The sequence below is a fragment of the Lynx rufus genome, unplaced genomic scaffold, assembly GCF_022079265.1.
Source record: "Lynx rufus isolate CCGP_SWC_20201006 ecotype Redwood Valley unplaced genomic scaffold, mLynRuf1.p SCAF_17, whole genome shotgun sequence".
Taxonomy (NCBI): Eukaryota; Metazoa; Chordata; class Mammalia; order Carnivora; family Felidae; genus Lynx; species Lynx rufus.
In genome coordinates, this window is record NW_025814831.1 from 24,417,677 (window position 1) to 24,437,501 (window position 19,825).

A 19,825-nucleotide genomic window follows, 5' to 3' on the forward strand; every position below is an offset into this window, starting at 1 on the left:
AGTACCTAGAAAGAAAAAAAAAACCCTAAAAATATAATTGTCATTAATTTGGCATCCACTGTGAACCAGTTACTCATTAAGCATTTTCATATATGTTATTATAAATTTTCACACAGACTTGCAAGATGGCATCACTGTTAACTCCATTTTAGAGAGCAGACAAATAATTCCTCCAAAGCCAGAGCTGGCTGGAGGCAGAGTCGGATCTTGAATTACACACCACTGGCCTCTAAGACGTGTGCTCTTTCTGCTATCCCATACCGTCTGCCTTTGCCATCAAGACGTTTATTCTGGTCAAACTGAACACATCATAAATTTGGGAACAAAGTCTGTGTTTCCTTCCTTTGAGGTAATACTCATGCTGGTATCTTCATCTAGCATGTTCCTTTTTTAGATTCCATTAGTCAAAATCTGACCCACCTTGTCTGTGTTCATTTCTTAATCTCTACAAACTGTAAGAGTCTTGCCTTCCTTGGAATGTACCTGATGCCATCTAAAAACCATCGCATGTATAATTTTTACTTCCCTCCTTGATATTAAATTTCTTCACATCTCCAACAATCCCACATAAATTGCTGTTCCACAAATACGTGTTGAATTAAAATTATCATCACTATACTTTCTACTCTGAAACTTTCATTAGGAGTGGCATAGTAATTAAGAATCAGAACTGGATTTGAATGACTGCTCAGTGCTATCTTGGGAAATTTCTTTAGCTTCATTAAGCATCAGTTGCTTCATTCTTAAAGTGAAGATATTAATAGTGACTACCTCACTGAGTTGTTGTGAGTTCATAATAAGAACATGTAAACAGAATTCTTACGCAGTGTCTGGTACCTGGTATTTTGTCAATCGATATTAGTGGTGTAAGTGATAATAAATGGTAGTAACATAAGATGATTTACGGATGGTCCTAAGTCTGTGTCAGAAACAATCATCTATGTCATTAAATTACCTGTCATTTTGTAGAAAACGGAGTAGAAAAATAAACCAAATTAAAAGAGGTTAACTAAGGGGTCAAGAATAGAAAAAGAGACTTAATTGCCAATCATCTCCTGTCATTCTGAGTATGAAATGACTTCAGGATGAAGGTTAGCTTGATCGATCTACAGGGCTTATCTAAATGTCTTTAAGTGATTCTAGGCTCCGAAGGTGTCATCTCACGCTGGGAAACGACAGGTCTGGCTGTCAGAACTATCTTTGAGGATAATACAGTTATACAGTTCCCTCTGCCATCTATCAGGGGCACACTAACAAGTTGAAACAGTAGCAGTGACAGCGTCAGGATCTAAGCACATGATGCTATGGAGTGGGTGGCTAATGAATTCCCCCATTAATACGCTGAGCTTCCATGCCTCCTGAATGCAGCCAGGGAGCTAAAACATATCATCTATAGCTTCAGGGAGTCCACGAGTTATTTCCTGCCCTGTTGCAGTGAACAATACCCCAGGAGTAATGACTAGTAACAGTGTAAGTGGTGGGGCAATGAGATAACTCATCCAGCCCACAGTGTTAAGGTAGGCCTGCCATTAAGTCATATGAGCCCCAGCGCTCACTTTACAGTACCCACCATTTGCCTTGCTTGCTGCATTTCAAATCCACATGTCTAAAAAGACTCTGCTAGGGCGCCTGGGTGGCACAGTCGGTTAAGCGTCCGACTTCAGCCAGGTCACGATCTCGCGGTCTGTGAGTTCGAGCCCCGCGTCAGGCTCTGGGCTGATGGCTCAGAGCCTGGAGCCTGCTTCCGATTCTGTGTCTCCCTCTCTCTCTGCCCCTCCCCCGTTCATGCTCTGTCTCTGTCTGTCCCAAAAATAAATAAACGTTGAAAAAAAAAATTAAAAAAAATAAAAATAAAAAAATAAAAAGACTCTGCTATTCAGAACCTGCTCGGCTATTTGATACCTGCAGTAATCTAGGATATATGCCACAAGGGCTGGCTTTAAATCAGTAGCATCCTGACTTCTCCTTAGAATTTCATATTATTTAAGTTGCAATCTCAGAAACCTGATTAAAGTCTGTTTGTTATTTACGGAAATATATATATACATATATACATATATATATATATATATATATACATATATATATATATACACACATATATATATATGTATATATATATATATATCGTTTTCCCTGACTTAAGAAAAACTTAACTGCTGAAAAAGTACCAACGATATTAAAGGCTATCCATAACTGAAAGCTCCCTATATACCAAGAGCTTTGGAGGAGTGTTATATACATCACCCCATAAGGTGTAGGAAATCTAATTTCTCATATTTTAATTACTGGGGTGTTTCAAGTCTATTAGTTCTATGTGACCCCATGTTGATTACAGTGTCCCTAAAACGTAGCACTATACCTGGCACATTAAAAAAAAAAAAAAAACAATTTAAATATACTAGTTGAAGTTTATGAGCCAATCTCTCCGAATCCTAATTTTTCTAACTTCCATTATACAAGTATTGAAGATTCTGAAACACGACTGTTACCAGTTAGCAAAAGAGTCACTGATGTAAGTGATAAATGGGAAAGACGGGGCCATTTGGTCTCTGCTTACTCATAATTGTTTACCAGTCATAACATATTTTCTACACATTTGTCAACTCGATTTTTATGACTGCGTTATTATACATCTTATCTGTACACTAAATTTATCATGCACTTTTCTCACTATTTTGAGGAATCAAAGTCTATGAAATGCTTTTACTTGTACCTCTGCTTTTATGTTCCTACTTTACTTGGCGGCAGCTGCTACTCATCCCCACTCAATCTGGCTGTACCCACATTAGGACGCTGGTTCCAGCAGTGACTCTCTCTGGCCTCTGTGAATTCCCAACTGTCAGGCCAGGCTGTCTGTTTATGTGGTCATCTGCAGCCCATGGCGGGTCTCAAACCTCTTTCATGCTATCCCTGCCTAGAAAGGTTTTGCTCTTCTGATGCTCCTTCTCCCTTTGGCTCATACAACTGAAGAAGGACCTTCAGGGCAAGGTGAATTACAGGTTTACTGGTGAGGGGAGAGCCCTTTGGAACATCATACTGAAGGGCAGCAGAAGCATAATGCATCACCTTGTGTCACTGTATAGAGACATAACAGCTTACAAGGACATGACAAAGAAGCCCCAGGTCATATCCTATTGATCTAACCAGGTCTCTCTCAGAGGGAACTGGGTTCTTTACCCTGTCTTAACAGGACACTCCAAAAGTTTCAATCAGGAATCTGATTAATTAAAAAAAAAATCACTTTTGATCAGATAAAATAGGAATTTGTTTGCAGAAACAGTCTTGGCAGACTTTTAAAAATACTTAAAATGACACTCTACTTTTAATTTTAACACATTCTTCCTTGGGGCTCCTGGGTAACTCGGTCAGTTGAGTGTCTGACTCTTGGTTTCAGCTCAGATCATGATCTCATGATTAGTGAGTTCGAGCCCCATGTCAGGCTCTGTGCTGGCAGCATGAAGCCTGCTCGGGATTCTCTTTCTCCCTCTCTCTCTGCCCCTGCCCCACTGATGCTGTCTCTGTCTCTCTCAGAATAAATAAATAAACTTAAAAAAAAATTCTTCCTTTCACTATTTTTTTTTCCTCTGTTGAAGTTATTACCTTCTGGATATTTCATGAAGAAAATCATCATCCTACATTTGTGCAGTTTTTGGCCGGTAACAAACAACTTCTAAATACTGGATTCCACTTGAATCTCGGAAAAACCCGGTAGTATGGTATGTTTTTGTGCCCATTTAAAGGAAGAGGAAGGTGGAGCCCAGGGCAATGATGAGTTGTTCAAAGCCAAAGAGCTCCTTGGATGCTGACAGAAATGAGACTCAAATCCGTGTCTTTTGATTTCAGATTAAGTACATTTTTCCACTATGGCATGCTGCCCTTCAAAACTAAGTGTGCAGTCAAAGTAAACAGATTTAGATAGAATTACCTCGGAAATAAGAGAGATTGGAGAAAACACACCCCAGCTCCCATGCAGGGCGCTGCATCTGGTCCAGCTTGCGTAAGTGCTCACTTCATCAAATCCCTACTTCCACTGCCTTCTCCCACCTTCTTCTCCAACTCAGCCGGGATGGAACGGCTAAGCTGGAAGCTGCAGAGAGGATCCCCAGCAGGCCCTCTCCACAGAAGTGGCTAATGATCTGGAAAAGCTCCTAAGCCCGGAAAACCCAAAGAGGCTTTTTTCACTAAGAACAAATAGCAATGAAAGGGAATACAGAGCCAACCTGCAGTGCATAGCACTCTGTGGGAAACAAAATTGCATCTGTTGGACACCTTTGTTGTTTTCTTGTTCTTTCCCTCTCTACTTGCCTTACCAGTCTCAAAAATGCCAACGCTCCTCTGTGCTCCTCTGCGGATCCCCCCAAACACAATTCCTAAGTCAAATCCAGTTCTGCTACTAGCCAAATCCAGACATGAGTCTAAGGTAACAGCCACCTAGCCTCTCTGAAGACTAACTCAGCAGATGTTGATGGTTCACTGTAAATATCTCACACAGAGACAGCCAAATGAAGCATCCAGGCCAGCAATTTATAGATGCAATAGATGTGAGGAACAGGCCGTTTATCATAATTCAGCTTGGCTCCCATTTATTCTCCAGGAGTCTTTCCAAATGCTATAAATTATAGAAAAACAATACTATACATATCGAACTTAATATTCTATTTCCCCAAACATGACACTGAGAGAATACTATGAGCCTTTCATTTGTGGAGTGAGGAAAGCAGTTTTTGTAAGGGGAACACTTTGCCATCATGCAAAGGGGGTAAGTTAGGACAGCAGCCCTTTGTCTTTTCCTACCCCATTTTATCTAGGTATCTACATTATAAGTCAGGAGAGAAACAGTTGGAGAAGGTTACAGATTCTTGTCAAACAAAACAGATGTCCTGACACATAAATTTTCACTCTTACTGAAAGGTTCATAATTAAAAAATGAATCCAAAGGATTTACTGTAAATTACATGCAGGGAGAAAGAAGTTAATAGCATATCTTTTTTACGCCCTGTATTAACTACATAAAGAGAAGCTAACTGTTGCCCAGTTTTGCCCGACCTTCTGTTTTGTAGGTGGTGAAAGGAGTTTGTCAAGAATTTCATAAGAGACTAACAAGCACTTCATGGTAATCCTTTCCCTGGTCCTATTCAATTTTATAGGCAGATGTCACCTCCAAGTGACAGCAGCTTCTCTCCAAGTATCAAGCGGATTAATTCCTCAACAATAGACTTCAATGCAGGAAACATATCCAAAGTAATATTTCTTTACAAACCCCTCTGCCCTAAGACACCCTCCCTCCACAAAATTTCATTTCATGCATACACACTTCAGCAAAGATCTTTTTGCCTTTGTCAAACACACTTCATCTGTGATTTCATTAATATTATGATTAATAATTGATTCAGAAAATAGTGCATCCTAGGAGTGTGAACCAAAAATGAAGAAATGGAAGCTAGTTTGAAGCAAACCATCTCTCAATTATTCTGATCTCTTGGACTTCTCTGATTTTTTTTTTTTAATGATCTAATTCTTGTCTTATTCAACACTTATCATCAAGGCCTATTTAACCATCATGAGCACCCGGGGTGAGTGCGAGGCCTTCAGGTTTAAAAGAAACCAGCAAAAGAAAGAAGAGCCTCTGCTCCTTTGGCCAGAAGAACAGATAATCTGAGCAAACTGTGAAATAGGAAAAATTGCACCTATAGCACCTCCCCACCTCTGTCTTGGTGTCCCTTTCTTTACATCAGTTCTTTACCCTAGGGCACCACTGCTTTCATTCTGCCCGGGATTTCTCTCACCATCTGCTCCAATGTTGTATGTCCCCAAATTAGTCATGTTACTTTCTCCTCCTTTCTCCCTAGCCCTCGAAAAAAACTCAAATTCTGTTAGAGCGGCTGACCATGGCCCAGTGTGAGAAGGATCATAATAAGACTAATGACTTAAACGAATCAGGAAATGATTCAAGAGCCTCCCGTGGAAAAGGAGTTTAAGAAGATTCCAATTTTCCTAAAGATTTTTTAATGTGTGAGCCTTTCAGGACGACAAAGGAAGAGAAATGGGAAAGTTTGGGAACAGGATAGCACGTAGCCTAGAGCAAATGTAATACAGGCAGCATGCATCTGTCCACAAGTCTCATTTCAATGCAGGCGATAGATGTGCCTAGTGGAAGCTGAAACTCCTACTTGCTGGATTTACCTGCTGCTCTCACAAATCCTTCCACTGGAAAGCCTGAAGTGAGGAAGTGAGAGGCCCTCAGAGCTCGCAGACAACATGAAATCTGCTTGCCCATTCCTGCTTTGGGGACTCCACACCGCCCACAGTGGAAGAATGAGGCTTTACACACACGTAACCCCCTGCTAGGAACATATCTCTAGGCAGATGGGTCCACTTCTCCAGGCCCAGTGCCTCCTTACTCCCCCTGCCCCTGGGATATGCCCTGCTTCCCTCTCTTCTTTGTGTCTGCCATCACTTTTTCTTTTTTTTTCCTCTGGTGGGTTTCTCTTCTCCCAGGCAAACTGCAAATGGGAATGGAATCTTTGGCCTCCTCCCCAACTCTTCCCACTTTCCTTAATGGTCCTTAAATTATTTTCTTTAGTACAAGGAAACAACCTATATCCATTAAATAAATCCACATTTTACAGACTGTAGAAGTCCAATAAAAGTTTCTCAGTAAGTATTTATGGAATTGTATTCCTGATGCATCTATGTAAATGTCCAAAACAAGAAGCAGGGTTTGTAATCAAGTCTTTTGCTCTTCCATTTGTATTCCTTTATTGCTGAGTGTGGTGAGGAACCGTCCCTTTGCTGTCCCCACTCTGACCTCAGGTTTTGTAAGAGGTTCTGGACATCTCTATGAAGAAGTTTGCAGCCTAGAGCAGGGGTCACCAAAGTACAGCCTGCAGCCTGCCTTTAAAATGAATTTTTATTGGAATACACACAGTTTTTATCTCTGGTAAACACCAGAGAATTAAAAAAAGTTTCCAATTATCAGACCAATTAAGTGATGTCATTTTCAAGAGGGCTATGACCATGTCAGGTCCATTCCAGAACGATGTGGTTTTTCTACTTTGTATGGTCTGTCTTTCTTTTCTCTAAGAAGGTCAGATGATGTCAATCTGATGAAGGGAAATCTTTTGGGATTTTCCAGAATGTTTAAGCAATGATAGCATCATTGGAAAAGGTCCACAGTACCCAAGGGGGCTTATGCATTTTAAAGTAAAATTTCTTGTATTTTTGCTGTTAAAAATGTTAAAACAGAATGCTATGGTTCCTCCTAGAAATTCCGAGGATCCTCATACCTTTTTGTAAAAACAAAACTTTTAAGTAAACTCTCAGAATGTAACAAACATTTCTCTTAAACGTAGAGATGCTCTACAAAACACAAATGGGGAGAAATGGATAAACTGGTAGCACATTATCTGACTCAAAAAGATGCTCGTGGCTGTGCCAAATCATATTTTTCTTAGTAAGTCACACTGAACAAAAAAAGAAGATAAATCACCATGAAAATGCAAGTGAGCTGGTAATAATAGCCTAGTTATAGCTGCTATGAAATAATCATTAAGTTATATGCAGCATAAATCTCACAGAATTTTGTAAATTATGGTGGTTTTTAGAGGCCAAATAGAGATAAACCATACAAACTATGGCTGCTTTTCTCTGTGCTCCTTGGCATGGCTTTTTAAAATGCTTAAGCTTATGCTCACAGTACCATATGGTTCTCAAAGCATCTGAGAAGGCATAAAGGTTCACAACTCTGTTAAGACCCCTCTTCCACATTTTGAAGGTGATCATTCCTCACCAGTCCTTCCCTGTACTCCTACGCGGAGTCTTGTCTGGCTCTAGCTCACACTGAGGCCAGACAAGTTTCCAGCTCAAGCCTTAGACTTCAAGCTGCTCCTGTTTCCAAGGCATGTTGGAAGGGCAGGTGTTGGAGATGGGCAGTGCTTGCAGGGCTGAACTGGCTGCTGGTGCTTCTAGCCAGCCACCTCCACTCCAGAGACGGGCAATAAAATCCCACTCTGTGCCTTCCTCAGTAGACCGGCACATTAGCAAAACGCAGATTCAAAGATTCCCAGTAAATATTCCTTTTCCTCCTTTTTGGAGGTTGGTGGTAATCCCCAGTTGATCTTTCCTCTTAACTGCTTTTTCCCCCCTGCTATTTAAACTGAATTCTTATTGCTCCAAATTAAATCCATTCTTTCTGGCCTTGTCATTGCTAACTAATGAGAACAATTCCTCTCTTTGCTCCTGGTAGCTGCACTTTGGGTACTTATGGATGAGAATCATATCCTTCTTTAGCCTACTTTCTTAACTGCAGACTGCACAGGTGATAAAATGGGTTAATTGTTGCTATAAAAATATTTTCTATCCTCATAACGAAGTAATTTTTTCCTCCAAATCATTTTAATTTCTTAGTATTGCACTGTGTTCTTAACGACGTGCAGTGACTGAGGCTGCGGTCCTATTGGGCCTATATATACAAGCAAAATGTTGGATATACAGTATGCATGAATATAACAATTCTTGGTTATTGCGCTGTTTCATTTTGCCCCTTCAACTCTGCCCTCAGTTTTATCACTCTTTGCTCTTTGTATCTCCCCAAGGAAGTTTTCAGCCCAGGGCAGCGGTCACCAAAGTATATAGCCTGTAGCCCGCTATTACAAAATAAATTTTTATTGGAATGTGGTCACCTGCATTTAAAAAAAAAAAGCATGTTATTTATGACTGCTTTCATATTACTGTGGCGCTTCCAAGGAGCTCTGACAGAGACCCTATCACCTGCAAAGCCCAAAATACTTGCTATCTAGCCTTTTACAGAAAAATTTTGCTGACCCCCCAGCAAACATTGGAGCAGGCTTTGCTAGTTGCACCGGGTTAAGGCAAAGTACCAGGTAAATCTCTTATGTACTCCGAAGCAGTCTGCTAAATGTTTCATGACAGACCAAACCACACAGCTGGCAAGCGAGTCTAGACTGAAAGAGTTTTTCATTTTTTATCCCTGAAGTACCCTACGAGCATCAAGGTTCACGTCTAAAGGGAAGAATGAGGCTTGACGCGTGGACTAATGCTTGGATATGGCTCCAACACATGTAGGCAATTTTTATAAATGTGTCTCTCTTCCAGGTCTATCTAGGATGTTCTGCTGCATTCTGGTGCACCAACTCACACCACCAGGAAGACAAGGAAATCCAGGCCAGGCCCAGTACTCACTATGTGAAGCTGGAGGAAGTCACCAAGACCCGGAGCGCTGTCGATGCGCACCAAGATGCCATCCTTCACAGTGGTGCTGAAGCCCACGGCAAGGCGGTCAGAGCGGGTGCTGGGCCTATCATTGGCCGGCCAGGTGTAGAGGATGAGGCCTCCGCTTTTCCCAAAGATGTACGTAGCGCCAGCTGCGAAAGCAAGGAGAGAGGGAGCCATCAGTGCACTGTACTGTGCATTGCCAGCTCTAGGCACACTGTTGAGACCCTGCACAGACAGCTGCGGAGAGGAAATGGGCCCCCGCATGTCCCTGTTTGGTTACGGAGAGGGATGGAATCCAAAGTCTGGGAAGGCGGCTGTCACCCTAAATTAAAGATGTAGGCAAAATGAATTAATAACAAAGCAGATGTTAGCGAGAGGCATCCCTAACATCTTCAGTTCCTGCTGTATCTCGGCAGAAGGCAAATAACACGCTGTGTCTGAGAGCTTTGGTATGTTGGGACGAACAACCTTCCCATTCTCCTCAACAGCAGAATTAATTTTCCATCTCGGCTAGGACAAGCATGGGAGAGGAAACTAGTTCCCCTTCTTTCAGCTACTGGAACATGCTGGTCAGTGGAGCCAGGGGCGGTCCCAGAAATGTTTCACAAGACTGAAGGGAGTGTGCAAGCCTAAAGCCGCTATCCCTTTCACACCTGGATCGTCTACCACCCTCACAGAAAAGAGCTGTAGTCTGAGGAAACCAAGTTCTGTGACTAAAAGCATTTGCCTATTTCACTATTATGTGGTTATAAAAAACGTGATAAAAATTAATTCCAGAAGGTGTTTTACAAATTAACTTAATTTTTCCCCTAGTGGTGGTGTTTATCTGGTATTATATAACAGCTTCTGTGTCTTTTGCAAACTAAATTTCAAAAAAGAAATATAGAAGACATGGAAAAAAAAATCTCAGGGTGATGAATTTGGAACATAAGTGGTATTGTCACTTACGAACGGTGGTTTTATCAGTGTTCTTAGTACTTACTGTGCTGTCACTCTTACTATTTACAAAGTCAGGGATTAGAAAGAATATATTAATTTAAAAGTACATAGAGGGGTGCTGGGGTGGCTCGGTTGGTTGAGTGTCTGACTCTTTATTTCAGCTCAGGTCATGATCCCAGGGCCCCACATCATGCATCAGGCTCTGCGCTGAGCGTGGTGCCTGCTTAACATTCTCTGTTTCTCTCCCTCTGCCCCTGCCCCACTTGTGTGCACACTCTCTCAAAACAAACAAACAAACAAACAAAAAACGCAAAGAAAACAAAATACAAAACTAAAAAAAAAAAACAACATAGAAAACAGACAGGAAGAAAAATAAAATATTTGCATCTTATAAATTTTTAAAGTCTATTTCTGAAAACAAGTTTTTAAATACAAATTTGGGGAAAAGCATGTAGATTTGGTAGCCAGAACAGACTACATCATTATAGCTTCTATGGCTATATGTACTTTACCCATAGTGAGTACTTCCATATGTTACTCATCTCAAAGTTCAAAGAACATTTGGCAGCAGATTTTCTTGTGTGTTCCCACTAAACATGGTTCAATCTCCAAAACTATTTTAAAAATGTTTTTAACGTTTATTCATTTTTGAAAGACAGAGAGAGACAGAGTGTGAGTGGCGGAGGGGTAGAGAAAGGGAGACACAGATTCCGAACCAGGCTCCAGGATCTGAGCTGTCAGCAAAGAGCCTGACATGGGACTCAAACTCATGGACTGTGAGATCATGACCTAAGCCAAAGTTGGACGCTCAACTGACTCAGCCACCCAGGTGCCCCTGAAACTATTTTAAAGCAGCATTAGAAAAGCACGCAGATTTCTTCAGCTTTACTAAGAGTCTCAAGCACTGGTCCACATTTAGTTTACAGGGAATACTGGATTGAATTATGTTCTCTGAAGAAAAAAAAAATGAGTTATGCAGCTTATTTATAAATAATAAAGTCAACTGCTATGAGGCTAGAATTAAGAGTATATGTCACATCTCATGCTTATTTTAAGCACTAAGCCATATTATATTCTGAGGCATATAGAATCTAATTTGTCATTTTTGTTTTTTTGTTGTTTTTTTTTTAATTTTTTTTTTTCAACGTTTATTTATTTTTGCGACAGAGAGAGACAGAGCATGAACGGGGGAGGGGCAGAGAGAGAGGGAGACACAGAGTCGGAAACAGGCTCCAGGCTCTGAGCCATCAGCCCAGAGCCCGATGCGGGGCTCGAACTCACGGACCGCGAGATCGTGACCTGGCTGAAGTCGGACGCTTAACCGACTGCGCCACCCAGGCGCCCCGTAATTTGTCATTTTTGAAAGGTCACTATTCTAGTGACCAGCATGCTCAGTTTGTGTATTACATGTAGCATGACATTATCTTCCTTTTATGAATTTCCCAATCCTTAGGGGATGGTGTCTGAAAAGACCTCCACAGTCAGTCTGGAGAATTTGGGATTGTGGTATGTAAAGTTTACAATTAATTCTGTATGCAAAACTGTTTGCTCTTCACTATCCACAGGTACCCTCAACGCTTCCTAAAATTAGAAATGTGGATATAATAATTTACCCTTGATATCTATCCATCTGTGAAGAATTCAAATAATTCCCTTTTCTGTAGATGCTTACAAATGTCATCGCCACTCTCTCTATTCTTTATTTGGAAAAGTGAAGGTTACTCAGTGATCAATGTATAGAATCACCAAGAATGCAAATCAGCCTGTGACATTTTGTGGCAACTTATAAAATCTTACCCTATTCTATCCTAAATACGTAGTGGATTCTGCCTCAGAGATAAATCTATACTCCCATACTCTATCAGAAAATAATTTTACCAGTACAAAAAGAACGAGTCCAAAGTTGATAATAGCAACACATATGCCTGGTGCTTTGAGAAAAACTTTTCAAATTCATTAGCCAAATCTTTGCAATAATTCTCTGGGATATCTCATTTGTTAACAATGTTTAGAAACAAGAGACCCAAGCATCTGACTTAAAAAAGTGGTACCTCTTTAGGTCTCCAGCTTCACCCTCCTGCCTCCAAAAGCCTGTCTTCACTAAATACCAATCCTAGCTTAATAAAACTATCCAATAAATTATATCAGTGATGCAAAATTGACTGTTCTTTATCCTTTTCACATAAGACTAAAGTAGAATGAAAACAAAGCCATATCCTCCCAAACCTGGCGTATTTTCAGAAGTTAGTTGGCCTTCTAACCATATAAATATGTTTACAAACTTTCTGCTTATACTTTTTTATCCATTGACTGTTCAGTAATTCTCAATGTAAAGAGAAAGTGCATTTTAAATGATAAATATATGACTTCTATATAGTGGTTTGGAGGCCACCATGGCTTTAATTTTTAAACAAAGAACGAAACCTCATTATGACAATATCAGGGTAGGTACAAAATCTGTCTTAAAAATTATTTTTACTGCTTTTATTGTTCTGAATTTGGAATGTCACTATGATAGATAATTCTAACTTTGTAGGTGAAAAAGGCAAAAAAGTACAAAGTCTTTAGCATATGGCTTATTCTGCTATATGGAAATAAATCTTAAAATATGTATTCTTGGTACTAAATTTCTTACTAAGGGTAAATAAAGATCCTGAATGCTCCCATAGTTTAATGTTGGCTTTAAAGAAAGTGAATTAATACTTACAACTTTCTACTTTGAAAACCTGTTATTTTTTCCCCTTCTTTAGTTAGCTTTGCTATCTTGCATGGTTTTTAAAGATAAATATTCACTTTCTGTTAATTTTAATATAAAATGCCTAGAGTCCTAGGGGGAACATGGTCTTATTTTGCTTTACATTTTCAAATTAAAAAGTTAATTTTGTTATTTTAAAATGTGGATTACAAATCAACATTTTGGGAACATCCTAAGAACTATAAGAACCCTTCTTAATCCATTAAAGATTTTCATTTCCAAGCCATGCAATACGACATCACATGCTTTCTCCCCTGAGCCTAGCAGCCCTGTTGGTTTCACACTGTGCAAAGTATGCTGGTGCTAAGATCATCCTCCATTTATTAACAATTGAAACCATGCAAATTTCCTGCTTGCTAGCAAAGAGTGATCAATTCAACTTTAGAAAAACTGCTACAGTGGCATTCTGGCTATTTCACATTGCAGGACTTGCAAGTTTGTAAGCAGCTGAGGTTGCTGAGTCCCACCAATAGAATATTTCAGGAATGAAATTTCCATACGGTCACCATTAACAAAGATCAAGTGGATACACGCTATTTTTAAACAGTCAACCAGCCTGACATGTTACTTACCACACAACTTCTTTCATCTCAAAGATCCCAAAAAGTAGGATTGGCTTATTGTTTTCCTAACTGGCAAGCTATTTACTGGGATGGGGCTGATGGTGGTTTTGGAAGAGCCAGATATGTGAAGGTATAAATATGTGTGTTTGGGTGTGTATTCTGTGTGTGGGATTGGTGGGGGGAAGAAAAGGGTAGAACAGTCTCCACTGAGATAATGAAGGAATCCTGGGGAGCAGCTTTATATACTCATACAATAATCTGATCAAGTAGATGATCTATGAGTTCTCAAGAAGAATACAGGGTAAAGTTTTTTCTAGGTCATACATTTCTCCAAGAAATAGTTCTTAAATCTTGGTGCATATTACTGCTTATTAATAGAATTGAATTTAATTATTGATGATAACTTAACTTTTCTTTATTTAGACTATTTGGATAATTATTACAATTGTTGCTTTGACTTCTTGACCTCATGGTCCTGCCATTATGACATAACTTTTATTTCTAGTCCCATATCCAAATAGCATATTACTTTTTGGTAGGAGTACTAACAGAAATTGAATCATGGACCTCTTAGGATTTATATTCAATATAAAAATAATATATACATACATATGTGCATGCTTATGCATATGTGTATGTGTGTGTAAGAAAGTTTAGTCAGAAATAGAATACTTGGAATTAATTTATTACGTTCTCCATCAAATAATCACAGATATAAGGCTTTAGAAATGCATCTAAATATAATGTTGGTTGTATATTTATGTGTGTTTTTTATATATTAAAAAAAGAAAGAAAACAAAGAAAATCAGCTTTCCCTGAAATAATTTCTGGTTGGCGCTAAAATGGAACAAGTTTGCAAGCATCTCTCAGGGGAAACCTGGGAAAATTAAATTTAAAGAGAACTAGGTAATTTACTCATGGACAAGTATAAGGTATAGAATAACAAATTAAGTAATAAAATATGTATAATTCTTGCGGTAGAAACCATCTGGTAGGTAAACTAGGGTAATAAACATGAGGTCAAACTCCTACTCCAGTGCTCTTTGAACATTGCCTGAGAACTTAGTATAAAATCTCATGATACCAAGGTATATATCTGTCTTCCTCTATTACTTCAGGCTCCCTATTCCTAATTTCTATTGTTACTACTCTTTCATCAACTTTATCCACATTTGTGTTCTTTATTGTAAATTGGTAAATCCTTTTGGGAAATAAATGGACCATCAATGATATAAAATATATTATGTCTGTAGATGAAGTTATTGCTATTAACTTAAAACTACATTTTATTCATATCAATTAACTATATAGCTAATAAAACCAAAATGGAAAGACTTGGAAGTGACAAATATCTTTCCTAGCAAACCGAGACATAAAGCTCAAAGATCTCATAATGACTGATGGCCTGAAAAAGCAGTTTCTCAATTTCTTTTACTCAGTTGGTTCTATGGTTCCCCTTACACACACCCCCTGGATGTTTTGGGAATGTTCATCACAGCAGGACCTTATATGTTCATAGCACTGAATGGTTTTCAAATTGTTTTCTTTGGGAGCATCTCATTTGATGCCTCTTACCCCAATACCCACTGAAGTGTTTATGGCAAATATTTTCATTGCTGTTTGTATAAAAAAGAAAATGGAGACTCAAGGAGATTAAATGACTTGACCTGATGTTAAGTGGTGGAGATGAGAGCAGAACCAGATCTTCCTTTCCTTGACTCTGCCCTCAAATCCCCTCATGCAGCTGGCCTGCTGGCCAATAGAATGAAGTTTCCCTAAAGGAGTCCCTGGGGACCCAGAGCTCCACAGGAAGGAATAGCAGATGGAAAAACTATGATCAAAACCTCTTCACTACAGAGGCAGCCCCTAGAGAGTACAAAGTAAGTGATAAAGATTTTACAAACAGTCCTGCAATGTATTTATTGAATGGGCGGTTTATTATGACCTATCTTGTCGACTCTGACTTTTTTGAAATGAACACTAAAACTGATGATAAAGAAGCCTTAAATAAAGCAAAAGTGAAGCGACTGAATGTTAAGAGAGAAATTTCATCTATTTTAAAGAACATCCTTTATCTTTGGCAAAGAAATAATCAGATTTACTGCTCAGCTGAGAAGGTGCCTGGAGTCAAATATATAATCAGGGAGAGCCAAGCCCCATTTCTTAAACAAAGCTCAGGCAAGGTGAGGGCTCCCTCTGTATGAGGCAATTTCTTCCTCTTTCTTGAAGGAAGCACGATGAAAACCAAAGGGAACAAAAAAACAAAAACAAAAACAAAAACAAAAAACAAAGGGCATTAAGCCTGGAAACACAGAAGCAACATTTCAGACCATGTTCCAGTATTCTGGAATGAAAACTGCAACTCAAAGACTTCCCAGCAGAACCAATACTGGTTCAGTATGTTATAAAATGTGCTTGGTAATACTGGAACTCAAACCTGTGCATATGGTGAATTATATATATTGTGTCCAAGGCCAAAGCTTCCATAGAAGCTGGTGGGAGAAAAATAATATGAAACCAATTAAAATTCAACCTATTAACCTATTTTTTTTACAAATAAAAATGTCCACTACTATTTAATTCTGGTCATATTATCCAAAAGAACGATTCTTCATGGATGATTACATGTGTACAAACCCTATTTTGACAAAATACTTGGTCGGATCTTTTTATGGGAACATTATTATGAATTTTCCAGGGAATCCTAAGAGGAACCAAATAGTTATATTATTTCTAAAACTTATGCCAACAATTGAGATGACCTCCTGCTACGATTTCTGATACACACCTGTGCTCCCTCAAATTCTGAGTAAAAGAAAATCACACATAGTTTCTGGATACATTCATGAGTACTGACAAGTAAATTATGACCCTTTCTGAGTCTGAGAGATAATGAAATTTTTAGAAACACATTGCATCAAAACATTTTTTACAAAGTTATTTTCACTCATCAAATTTCAGAACTCTTGCACTAGGAAAAAATGGATTAGTGACAGAGTATTCAAATGCTTTTCACATTGAAATTGACCCAAAAATGGGCTCTGTGCTGACAGCGTGGGGCCTGCTTGGGATTCTCTCCCTCTCTCTCTGCCCCTTCCCCGCTTGTGGTCTCTCTGTCTCTCTCTCTCAAAATAAACAAATATACTTAAAAAAAAAAAAAAAGAAATAATCTAAAAATAAAGCTTCCAGGGATATGTTTAAATTCCCCTTACTTAAATTAATTTTTATGAAATCATTGATTTTTTTGTTTGGGACGATTATTTCCTTCACAAACCTTTGGTAGTGTTTAACAATACTAATTGTAATACTAATGTTACTACTAACATTAACACTATGCCAACTATATTTATGAATCATTTATTATATGTTATAATACACTATAATACAATATTTCAAATTCTTGTAACTTTTACTTTAGATATTTATTTTTATTTATTTACTTTTTTAATGTTTATTTATTTTTGAGAGAGAGTGTGTGAGTGGGCAAGGGGCAGAGAGAGAGGGAGACACAGAATCCAAAATAGGCTCCAGGCTCTGAGCTGTCAGCACAGTGCCCAATGCGGGGCTTCAACTCATGAACCACGAGATCATGACCTGAGCTAAAGTTGGACAGTTAACCGACTGAGCCACCCACGTGCCCCTAGATTTTTTTTTTTTAATTTTAAAGTTCATTCTTTTTTTAAGAGACAGAACACAAGCAGCCGGGGAGAAGGGGGAGGGGCAGAGAGAGACACACACAGAATCTGAAGCAGGCTCCAGGCTCTGAACGGTGGGCACGGAGCCCGATGCAGAGCTTGAACTCATGAACTGCAAGATCATGACCAAGGCTGAAGTCAGATGCTTAATCTACCAAGCCACCCAGGTGCCCCTACTTTAGATATCTTTTTCTGTATTAATTAGTTTGTTAGGGCTACAATAACAAGGTAACACAGACTGGGTGGGTTAAACAACAGAAAATTATTTCCTACAATTCTGGAGGCTAGAATTCTGATATTGAGGGAGGTCAGATTCTTCTAAAATGGCTGTTTTCTCCCTGTGTCATCACATGGCCTAGTCTCTTTACCCCTCAGTGTTGTAATTTCTACTTCTTAAAAGGACACCAGTCATACTGGATTAGGGCATACCCTAATGACCTCATTTTAACTCAGTTACCTCTTCAGGTACCCTGTCTCCAAGTACAGTGACATTTGAAGATACTGGGGGTTACGACGTCAACGTATGAATTTTGGGGATGCACAATTCAGCCCATAACAGTTACCATCCCAGTTTTAAAGGTGAGGGAAGCGATAGAAGGAGGTAAAATAACTTGTTTAAGATCTAATGAAATCAGATATTTAATCCAGATCTATATAACTCAATGATCTACATTCTTTTCATTATGCCAAGATATATCCCTAATATGTTTACCTTTTACCTGTATATTGAGTGTAGAGATGGCAATGATGATGAAGAGAAGAACAATGGCTTTCTAACATTTGGCAAAAAAAAGCCAAGCAAAATCAATCCAAACAAAACCACAAACAAGATGGAAACTCAATTCCCTCACAATGGAAATGGCAGTATAGGGGTGATCGTTTTATTTTATTTAAATGACATTGGTTTAATATGAGCTTGTTCTCTGCAAAGTACATAAAGCAAGGTCAGACAATAGGCTGCTCTTCATTAATTACACGACACTCATAAAAATCTAAATTCTGAAGGGGTGGATTCTATATAAGGTTTATTTCGGAGATTATCTCCCGGCCAATTTAATTTAACTTTCATAACCAAGCTTGTTTCTTATATAGAAACACAAAGTAAGTCCTAGGAAATTGCACAGTATTCAGGTTTAAGAGAATAAATATTAAGTTTGATTGTCAAACAAAATGAAAATCCAGAACCCTTCTGTACCATGGGCTCCTGGAGGACAGGGCTGTTTAATTTATCTCTCTATCAACACTGAATGCTCAGGAAATAAATGCTGTTGAATTAATCAATAAAACTTGGCTCACCTATACTTTCATATCTTCACACTGTCATTCAGGTATCTGCCCATTAATCCTTCTCAGCTTTTTGTCATTTCATCACCATGAGAAAATATTTTATAAATACTCATCAGTTAGGGTTCATAATATCTCCTAGGTGGAGGGGAACAGAGCTTCCAAATTATAAAAGAAAGCTAACTACAAAAACATTTGAATAATTTTTCTTTGGTGAATTTTTGGCAGGCTCAGAGAATAAACTCACACCCATCTTTAGTCAAATTGTTTTATGATACCCCTCAGTTCCTAAATCACGCTGCAAACTGTTTTTAGTAAAATATACGTATATATGAAAACATCTTAGATTTAACCTAACAAGAATACACAATAGAAAAGAAATGCAACATATTTAAGAATAGCAATGCCATTATTCTATTTTATATTACATTGTGCAAAGATCATGTATACATTTGTCCTTAGACAAAATATAAATGAATGAAAATAAAAATAAAAATGATCATTTTATAATTATTCATCAGACTTTTCTGTAGCATTTTTTAAGAAACTCATTCCTTCAACCTTCTTGCACTGTTAGTGGGAATGCAAACTGGTGCAGCTTCTGGAAAACAGTGTGGAGGTTCCTCAAAAAATTAAAAATAGAACTATCCTATGACCCAGCAATAGCACTACTAGGAATTTATCCAAAGGATACAGGAGTGTTGATGTATAGGGGCACATGTACCCCAATGTTTATAGCAGCTCTTTCAACAACAGCCAGATTATAGAGAGCCTAAATGTCCGTCAACTGATGAATGGATAAGGAAGATGTGCTTCATACACACAATGGAATACTATTTGGCAATGAGAAAGAATGAAATCCTGCCATTTGCAGCAACATGGATGGAACTGGAGGGTATTATGGTAAGTGAAATAAGTCAGTCAGAGAAAGACAGATATCCTATGTTTTCACTCACATGTGGAAATTGAGAAACTTAATAGAAGACCATGAGGGAAGGGAAGGGACAAAAAATAGTTACAGAGAGGTATGAAGGCAAACCATAAGAGACTTAAATACAGAGAACAAACTGATGGTTGACGAAGGGTGTGGGGGAGGGGAAAATGGGTGATGGGCATTGAGGAGGGCACTTGTTGGGATGAGCACTAGGTATTGGATGTAAGTGATGAATCATGGGACTCTACCCCCAAAACCAAGAGCATGCTGTACACACTATATGCTAGCCAATTTGACAATGAATTATACTAAAAAAAAAAAAAAGAAAGAAAGAAACTCATTCCTTCTGATGACATCTTATGGGACACAAAATAAAAGGGAGGTTCAGAGGGCATGTATCTGCCTCCTTTTCCTCTTT

The 19,825-nt window shown here is 38.7% G+C and overlaps 1 protein-coding gene across 8 annotated transcripts in view; it reads right to left on the minus strand.

The window, feature by feature from the left end:
* The window catches only part of NRXN3 (neurexin 3), a 1,502,570-nt gene that overhangs the window by 346,647 nt on the left and 1,136,098 nt on the right, over positions 1–19,825 (minus strand). For all 8 annotated transcript variants that reach the window (XM_047079783.1, XM_047079782.1, XM_047079785.1 and 5 more), the window contains one exon: positions 9,205–9,386. In XM_047079783.1, coding sequence (XP_046935739.1) covers positions 9,205–9,386 — 182 coding nt within the window. The remainder of the gene's footprint in view (positions 1–9,204; positions 9,387–19,825) is intronic.